This window comes from Gossypium hirsutum, chromosome A11 (assembly GCF_007990345.1).
Source record: "Gossypium hirsutum isolate 1008001.06 chromosome A11, Gossypium_hirsutum_v2.1, whole genome shotgun sequence".
Taxonomy (NCBI): Eukaryota; Viridiplantae; Streptophyta; class Magnoliopsida; order Malvales; family Malvaceae; genus Gossypium; species Gossypium hirsutum.
In genome coordinates, this window is record NC_053434.1 from 16,321,623 (window position 1) to 16,331,496 (window position 9,874).

General features: G+C 33.0%; 1 protein-coding gene across 2 annotated transcripts; it reads left to right on the forward strand.

Moving 5' to 3' along the window:
• Positions 1-995: 995 nt before the first annotated feature.
• LOC107924829 (uncharacterized) lies at positions 996-8,463 on the forward strand. Of its 2 annotated transcripts, XM_016855436.2 has the most exons (9): positions 1,012-1,421; positions 1,773-2,096; positions 2,268-2,487; positions 3,103-3,243; positions 3,333-3,457; positions 4,519-4,723; positions 5,862-6,115; positions 7,109-7,287; positions 8,036-8,463. In XM_016855436.2, exons 1-8 carry the CDS (start codon positions 1,312-1,314, stop codon positions 7,275-7,277), a joined length of 1,548 nt encoding a protein of 515 aa, XP_016710925.1. In that variant the 5' UTR covers positions 1,012-1,311; the 3' UTR covers positions 7,278-7,287; positions 8,036-8,463. The 2 variants fall into 2 exon arrangements, with proteins under 2 accessions (XP_040937132.1, XP_016710925.1); XM_041081198.1 differs by lacking the exon at positions 8,036-8,463 and having other exon boundaries at positions 996-1,421; positions 7,109-7,519.
• The last annotated feature ends 1,411 nt before the right edge of the window (positions 8,464-9,874 follow it).

Sequence of the window (9,874 nt, forward strand, 5' to 3'; positions counted from 1 at the left end):
GCCCAATGAAACACTCTAGCAAAACTACAGTTACTAGAGTAAATAGTGTAAATCCTAAAGGGATAAGATTGTATAGGATTTAAATCCCTTAGGACTCTTAATTGTAAATAGACTTTAATCTTGATCGTTGATGTAACTCAATTTGTTCCTTTGGATTTAGGGGAACTCAACTATAAATAGAGGCCTCCTTTTCATTTGTAATTATTATCTCATTGATAGTTAAAGAATATATTTGAGGACATTTACTCAAACAAATTGTGTGATTTTTTAAATCTCTTGTTACTTTTCGAGTGTTACGCTAACTTAGGTAGAATTGAAGTAAAGAAATCACCTAAGACCACACGGTTTGTCAGACTAAAGTTCTAGTCCCGTGACACTAGTCCATATTATACATTAGCACCCAATGGCAGCACAAAGGGAACTAGCAGGAGCCAAGATCCCTTTAAAATGGAAAAAAATATAACATTAGCCCTTTTATATTTTATAAAATTATAAATTAGTAAATGAACAAATTGCACCTTGGCCCTAAAAGATAAAATTTTAATTCAATTTAGTAAATATATTTTTAAGTAAAAAACAAATTTTAGTTTTTTTTTTGAATTTATATATATTTATTTTAAAGTTCGTATATCATAGTTTATTTCCATTTTATAAGTTTATAAAATTATATGCATGTTTATGAATTTGTATATATATATTTATTTTCATTTTTATAATTTTTAAGGTCTATACATATTTGATAAAAAATATATTTTATAAAACAGTTCAAGTGTTTTTTGTAACCTTAAAATAGGGACTAAAAACATAACATTAGCATACTTCAGGATTAAATTATAAAAGAAATTTAGGTACCAAAACAAAGAAATAAATATACTTTAAGGGTGAAATTATAAATTAAGCCTAAAAAAATAATACATTCGTGGCGAGCCGAGCTGAGCCGAGCCAAGTCAATCTAGGTTGGCAAAATAAGTACAAAGAAAAAAAAAAAAAAGAGCGAGACGGATAGAACTAGGGTCGCACATTTCCAATCTATCTATTTATCATTTTATTTTATTTTGTTCCCCCTCTTTTCTTTCACACCTCTCCTTCCTCCCCCCTGTCTGCATTCAAAACACACGAAGCAAACACCATTAACCACCTATTATTTTATTTTATTTTACGTTGGTTAAAGTAAACCCTAAACCCTAACCGCCACATTGCTCTCACTTCAATGCCCTTCCCTTTCGTGTAAAATTTATTCCGTAAATGCTAGAGGAAATGTGGTGATTGCTTCGGTGGATACCGCGCTTTTTTTTTGTTTATTTTAATCAAATGGCGGAATATGCGGCTTCACCGTCATGCATCAAGCTGCATTTGCACCCAAGTTTTCTTAGGCAGAGAGGATTTGTGAATCGGAATTCCAATTTCAGGACGCCGCCAAGGTTAGTCAACTCAATCTGATAATATATTGAGCAGGGGGTTGTTCATGATTTTTCTTGAATAACAATTGGAGTTTCAGATTGTAGTTAGCTTCTTCATCCTTTACAAGTATGCGGTTTCTTATTTGATTGTAAGAAGTTTATGAAGTTTATGAAGTTTCTAAAGATTCACTACGTTTCAGAATTTGGGAAGCATGTACTTGGTCAAACTGGTAGATATTGTTATGGCGCAATGCTATGTTTTTAACTGTGAATGAGTGTAAAATCACATGCTTAATTTTCTCCCTGCTGTTAGACATTGCGCTAACCATTGGAATTATAACCTCATTATCGCATTTGTTGCTTTATTTGTAGCAAGTTTTCCTATGGGAGCTGTAAAGTATTATGGCTTTCAACATGGAGAAAATGGAAGGTTGATAATCCATTTTTCTCAAATCTGAAAGTAAGTCCCTGCTTCATGGAAACTCCCTTGAGGTCTACTAGCGTGTGGTCATTTGTGGATTCTGATAGTATAACAGCCTCTGATTGGATAACTTTCGGGGATCAATTACTCTTGATGACTGGTATATTTCTCACGTATGTGGCTGGAGTAGTTCCTGTCCAAAAGTCCAGTTCCACATCTCCAAAAAGCATAGCTGACAATGATGCCTTTCCCCAAGGTTCAACCTCTTCTGGGAGGTAAGGGTAAGCGCATCAAATATTTATAGTCCTATGACTGTTGCCATTACACATGGTTCACGAAACAGTAGTGCCTGTATTTCTTTTTCATTGAATACTTAATTGCAGCTCTTTGGCATGCGTATGCCATGTTTATCTCATTTGTTGAGGACATTTACTTTTTAAATGCAGTGCCAGGAGAAACAGTGATCAAAATGATTTGAAGCCTGTCTGGGATGTAGTAAGAGGAAAACTTTTAGATTCTCTAGATGTTATTGAAAGTGAGAATGATTTCAGAAATGTGGTCTTTGATGAGCAGCAACGTGCAAAGCGACCCTTGAGTTTGTACGCTTTATCTCAAGGTCCAAAGATAAGATTGCTTTGGGCTTCTCTTCAGCAACTTGAGGAAGAGGCAGGCACTGTCTCTATTGGTTCCTTTGTCTATAGCTATTTTTCTTATTTCCTTATGCTGAATTTAGTTCATATAAGTTCATTATTTCCAAAGAAACTGCATGTTTTAGTTAAATATTGTGAAATCATTCTTGCTTTGCATCATATATATACAGAAAGAAAAGGTCTTTTAGATGTCAATGTATGAGACAAAATTCTTTGTTCGCCAAAAACTTATGGCACGTCTTGTTTTTTGAGTTCTAATTTAGGACAAACAAATCTATGACCTTGAGGGAAAAAAAGAAGCTCTTATATTTAGATATCTGATAAAGTGATAATGAGTGAGTTATTGAGTTGTTTATTGCATCCACAGACCCTGAAATAGATTCGTGTTTGCACGAGAAAACTTACTGTTGCTCTGAAAACTTGTGCTAATAAGGGATCATTTTCTGGGTTCACAATAAGGAAACACTATAGTATGGACCTTCTAATAAATTTATGTTTTTGGTCTTATTAAATAGAAATGTCTCAGGCCTTTTCTAGTAAAATTCCTAATGCATGCATGGTTGGATGAATTTCGATTTTCTTGTCTATTAAGTTTGTATTTGCTTCAAGGTCCCAAAATTTGTTTTTTCAGGTAAAAAACAATGTTGTTACTTCTGATACTGGCAATATAGATGATTGGTTGATAGCCTTTTCCAGAATTATTCAAAATTCCTGTAAGCCAGCATGCTTTGCTTGGCTGAAAAAGGAACTTGGACTTCAAACCAATAATATGGTACTTCAAAAATCTCATTGTAACTGTATGGTTTGTTTTGCTGCTAGCTTGTTAGAATGAGACATCCTTTTCTTTCCCTCTCCTGACAGGAACTTGTTTCTTTGATAACTGAGAAGTTAAATGGAGATAACACAGTTTTACAAAATATTACAAAGTCTGGGAAGAAAAACCTGTATGCAGAATTGTTGTATTTTCTTAGATTTGGTTCTCTAAGGTAAATAAACTGTCACTTTCTCTGTTTCATGTGTGTGTTTTTTACAGTATGTTCGAAGATTATTGTTAATGTGTTTTATATCTTTAAAGATTACAAGAACTTTGTATGATATGAATTTCTAATAGTTGCTTTTAGTGCACTGCATAAAACTTCTAAGTTACTAATCTTATCACTTTTTGCATTCGTTATCTTGTTACATGTTTCTTTCTCTTTGGAAACAACTTTTAGTAATTTTTTATGCATCAATTTTCCTAATATGTAAATTGAGAGTAATGACAAGTTCTGTATGTACTAACATATGTATGTACACAAGGTGGTTCAGAACAAAGGAGGCTGGATGTTTCTAAGATGTGGGATTTAGATGGCTAGAATTGCCCTTTATATCATGTATTAAGAGAAGCTTTTGGAACACAAATGTTTGAACTTTCCAAAGTTTTGGATCCCTAAACTATTGGACTTTGTAAAGTAGAAGATGTTTAATCGACTTGGAAACCTACGCATGTGTTTAGTCCCCCCCCCCAATATCCAGTTTCTCCTACCTTATCTTTCTTTCCAAGAGCTTGATTACTCCTGTTTCATCCCTCTACTTTTTCAGAAGTTTAAAATCTTAATAGATATGATTCTAACAAGTAGGCCATATTCCCTTGACCAATCCATTGGTTGACTATGGTACAGACCCTAATCATATGGCTGTTAATGTGACCTTACTTGGTTTACATACTATAGTTGTTTCCAGATAAGGAACCAAATGGAGGTAACTTGCCCTGATGGTTGTCCAAAGTAGGATTATTGAAGAACCTATAATTGTGTCAGGTATCATCATCACTTGGCAATTGGCAGAATAATCATGCCAGCAACAAAATGATATCTATCTCTGATGGTTGCTGAATTCATAAATGTTTGCTGCTAAATGTTATATATTGTCGGAGGATAACTTGCTCTTGGCTACAATATATTTAGGCTTTGACAGCTGCTTTTTCTTTTAATTTAATTTGATTCTATTGTCAAAATATATTTAATATTTGTTGGGAAACTTATTTGTTCATTTATCTATTTTGTAGGAAAGGTTGTTGTTACGACCAAAGCTTGTTTACTTTATATGGGGATTCCATATTGGAAGATCTGGTGATAACTATAGCAGATGGGATAGCAAGCACTTATTTGGACCTTATTTCTGTTGATGGCAATTTGTCTGATGAAGTGAATGATCTGGGTTTAGCCATCTGTAATTTATCTACTCGTGCACTCCAAAGGTTGCGTAATGAGGTATGGCTGTTTCCCTTTTTGAGTTTAGTGGTAGCACATTTTTGTCTTTAACTCATTATGTTCGTTAGCATATTACTTCTGCTTTTCTGGAAGTAAAAGAATGAGGTTCTTATTGTGAGGTTTGATGAATCGACTGATTGAGCATGTTGACATAGCGCAGGCCTTTGACATTGCTTATGGAAGAAATCATCAAGGCTTTTTATCTTTTTTCTGTCCTTACCTCTTTTGCATGTATTTCAAGCTCCTCATGGATACATACTATAAAATTGATTCACGTTATGTCTCTGAATATGTATATCCAGATGCAACTATAAAGCTAACATGATATATTTCTAAAGTTGGAACACTTCAATGGTGTCTATTTTCTGTTCTCATTTTAGATCAGTGATGTAGTGAGGAGGGAATTGTTTCTCATATTTGAAAGACTAAGGCTTCTTTTGGTTTCAGGAAAAAAAAGGCAGTTTTCATTTTATGAGAAAATGGAGAACAATAAAAAAATGTGTTTAGTTGAAATTTTTAAAAGGATTTTTGAAAAATGAAAATATGTGAAACTTCAATATGTTTTCACTGGAAATGCTTTGAAAAATTGAAAAAAATTGAAAATAAAGGGAGCTTTTTAACTTCAAATTTAATTAATGAATTGACCTTGGTTCAAATTAAAAACACAATTCTATTCATTTTTCTATGATTTTTAGATATCAAATCTCTAGCCCTGGTTCAAGTTTGTTTAAATGGAGGGATTTTTTAAAATTTTATTCTCATATTTTTTTTATAGGAAGATAGGTATCAAATGTGTTTTCATATTTTTATTATTGAAAAAGAATTATTTCTATTTAGCAAATGTGTTTTTCAATTTAAGAAATAGAAAATGAAAATAGAAAATACAAACAGAAACTATTTCAGAAATTAGATGGAGCCTAGGAATTTAAAGCTTTCATGTCATATCAGTGGATTTCATAAATGTGTATTGTTCTTCGGTGAAATAATACAGCGATGTTTGGTTAATGGGATAATAAGGATATATGCAATATGTGAAGCTTTTAATTTGTTAATATTAACGCACTACAGATTTTTGCACTGAATATCAAGACTTCTGGTTATATTTCATCAAGGTTTTAAAGCATATGGTTGTTAACAGGTGGCTTTAAACCAGTGGTTGTATCAAAATCTGGAGGCTATTGTATCAATGTATGAGGATCGCTTTGACCTCTACACACTTAAGAGCCAACTCATTGAGGAAAAAAGTAGTGATTATGCTGAAACTTCTAGTTGGTGGAAGAAGCTTATGCTAAGAGAAAACGAAAGTGTGCTTACTTCATTGCAATATGTTGTGATAAGCCATTTCTCTATGTCTGTAAAACGCACCAAGGAATTAAGAGCCTTGATAGGGTGGTATGTTTTTGATAACTTTTTGGCCATAAATATTTTTCTTTGCTTGATTCCATTGTTATTAACTGAACTTTAGTGGATTTAGATTATCTTGGAATAACTCTGGAATTGGTTAGATATGAAGCAAGACTATGGCACTTATGTTATTGTCATTTTTAATTTCTGTGTCTTGGATATGCCCCACTTATATAATTTTGTCCTGAAGCACTTAAAATTAGCTGTACCGCACTGGATTTGTGCTTGAATACCTTTTATTTATCAGATAGTGTGGGCAATTATAAAAACTGTAAAACCAAACATGCTTTGGTGGACTGGATTCATGGTGTGGATAAAAAAAAATCTGAAGTGGTGATTTCTTCTTCATTATTAATACCTAGCCTTTTCGATGACATGGACAACTGCAATTGGATGGCATGAAATAACTGTTGTTTTTAGATGGTGGCAAAGGTTGTTACCTTGATGAAAGCGTACTGTTGTAGATACATGAAAGAAAAAATATGTCTTGTTAGCTGTGGTGTCAGTGCTTGTCAGCATTTCCATATATGGATTTTTTTTTTAATGTCTCAGCTCAAAAAATGTTCCTCAATTTGGTCTGTTCTATCTATGAGAAGTGAACATTGAAAACCTTGTGACCTCACTGTAAATGTGTAACTTGGCAAATCAGTGAATTGCCATGCCTAAAGTTTATTATTCTACTATTACCGAATCTTCATAGAACAGTAGTTCCTTCTAAAGTTAAGCTGTGATTTTTAGGGAAAGAAGATGCATGGTCAAATGAGTAAAAAGGTTCTTCCACTCTTTTTTACATGTAAATATAACGGTAATGATTGGTTAAATATACACAAGGTTTAAGAAAATCTATGTTTCTTCATTTAGATCAAACTGAATACCATGAATTTGTGTTTTATGATCTTGCTGCAGGTTTCAGATATTTTCTGATTCTTAATGTTTGTGAACATGGATATAGTTTTTAATATGATATTCTCTTTGTTACAGGAGATACTATTTCAGCTTGTTCCTCGAGTTCTCTGACATTAGCTTGCCTATGGTTAGAGTTGTCATCGACAAAGTTAGCAATGCAATCTCATTTTTTCTAGTTTGCTTGATTGGGAGGTCATTAGGACTCATATATACGGGAATTAGGCAGTCCCTCAGATGGAAGTGAGATGTAAACGGTACATTACTTTTGCTGTTTATTACAATTTTCTATTATATTGATTTTTGCTTGTTGTAGCAGTCCAGAGAAATGTGATCTGTGCATTGTTACTCTGGAATGTTTTTTTTTTTTTTGCCTCGGTGCAGCCTGATGCTTCTCTAAATCTTTTCGTCAATAAATTTTGAGAAGCTGTTTTAGTTCTATGTTAACAACACTTTTTATTATTGATTTTTAATGTGTGATTTTAACCAGATGGTTTCATTTCCATTTATTTTGGAATTTGCCCTTATATTTAGCTGTCTCCCCTTTTCTTACGTGCTTTTGGTTTGTGGATAGAACACCCTAGCTTTAGAACCATAACTGTTCATCAAATTGCTTTTTGCGTGTGCTCATATGTCAATTGAGTTGTGTTTGTATTTGAGTTTCAGTCTTTTTCGATGCACACATGCACCTTGGGCAGTCTTTCTGAAATCAAAATTCGGAATAGATGGTATGCCTTAATAAGTTGAGAGAATTTTCAAGATCTGGTTGAGGTTCCACTTAGTAACTGGCGCTATTTAGCCAATTGTGCCCACCCATAGGCTCCAACTATAGGTGTTTAGTTAAGCTAGGTAAAGTTCCTCAACTGCTTTTGCTGTAAATGCTAATTGATTTAGTTAAAGATACAGGTTAAGAATTATATAATTTAATATATTTAATTACATCATTGTTTCATGCTTGATAGACTCCGATTTTGCATGTCTGTTGAATTTTTAATGTTCCTGAAGGAAATGGTGGGAGCACAGGCATGTGGAAGTGACTGGCACAGAGACTAATGCTTTTGAAAAGATGGGCAAAAGTAAAAATGTACATTTCAGAAGATAATTTCTCTCTCTTTGGGCCCTACCATCACTTCCCATTATACATTAGTGAATTCATGGTGTCGAGTTCACAATCTGAAACTCTGAATTAAGCTTTCCCTGGTAAGGAGATCTGTTACTGAGAAAAACTACGGTTAATGAGATTAGGGCCGAGAGCTGTACTTGCTCAATCAAGATGAACACATATTTGTTCTAGGTTTTTACTGGTTGGAAACGAGAGCCTTTTTTTTTTACCCTTACTATTGTATAATCTTAATTATATCCATGCAACCTTTTTGTGAACTAGCATTGAACAACCATGAAATATTATGAAATTAGTGAGGATTGCTGTCTGAGAACGAGATTGGTTGCATCAAAGATAAAGCATTTGTGGATTTAATTGCTATCAATTATCAGGGAAGATCATGAATATCACTTGGCATCAAGCATGCATCAAAGATTAAGCATTTGTCCCCTGCTTCTGGTACGAATGCTCTTTATCTTCTCAATAGTGTAAACCTTTATCAATCATTTCTTCCTAACATTACATTCCCAAACCAATGATTTACACTTTTAAAACATCTAATCAGATTTGAATTATCTTACTCGGTTATTTCTTTTATTTCCAACCTACAAACATATATTTGTGGTGTATTTTATACCCAATGAATAATTATGTTCATCTCAAGATTTAAATATAGAAACTTTTAGATTTAACTTCTTTAACAATAAATTTAGTATGTCGAATGAACCACTGGTGGAGTAAGTCTTCAGGAATATTTCAATTAGTTGATAATACTGCTTCCTAGCTGATAATTTTGCGTCATTGTTTGTCAATAATGCTCACTCACCTTGACCCCATTATTATGTATCTTTTTCTCTTTCCTTGATTATTAATTTGGTCAATAATTGCCACTAAAAATTTCTGTAGATGTCCATGATTTAACATTTGAATGACCATGATATGTTTCTGAAACCTTTTAGTTTCATGATAAATACCTGCTCACATTGATACTTAAAGATACGAAAGACAATAACAATAAAAAATAAAGGCAGAGTGAGATATGGAGGTTGAGAGCTGAGCTCAATTTGTTGACATTAATGATCAGAACAGTATGTTCTTGGATTTATTTCTAACTGCCATACTGCTTACCTTTAAGATGTTGAAATCATTCCTGATTTATAACCACTCAGCAAACAGGACAGCAACTAAAAATAAGGTTTTAAAAATTTCAAGGTCCAGACAACACTGACTTTTGGCATCATTCTTGCCTGCATGGCAATGGCATCCCATGCAGTCCCTTGATTTATGGTTGTTTCATTTCATCAATGTTTTGTTTGATTAATTATCCCTAACAAACATTATTTTTCATCTTAATTTCCTACATTTACTCACTTTCTCTTTGATTTAATCAATCTTGCAAATTTATGATCAACATGACATCTGAATATCCTTCCATGCTTATGTAAAATATTCCTTAGCTTTCTATCTATACTTTTAACCAATAGCAAATACAATCTATTTTTATTTTTTCATGTAGGGTTCATTAAAGTAGAAATAAGGGAATAACCTCAAAGGGTTTTAAATCTCACATTAATTGTAAATTGTAGTTGGTCCAAAACAAGTAAATATTGCCTTTTTCCGTTCTCTCCACTTAATTCCATTAAGAAAACATTAAAAACAAAAATTAAAGTATTAAACAAAGAATATTTGGATTCAAACATTCACCCTTTGTTTTGCTTTCCACCTGACTGGTGTAGCCCCTT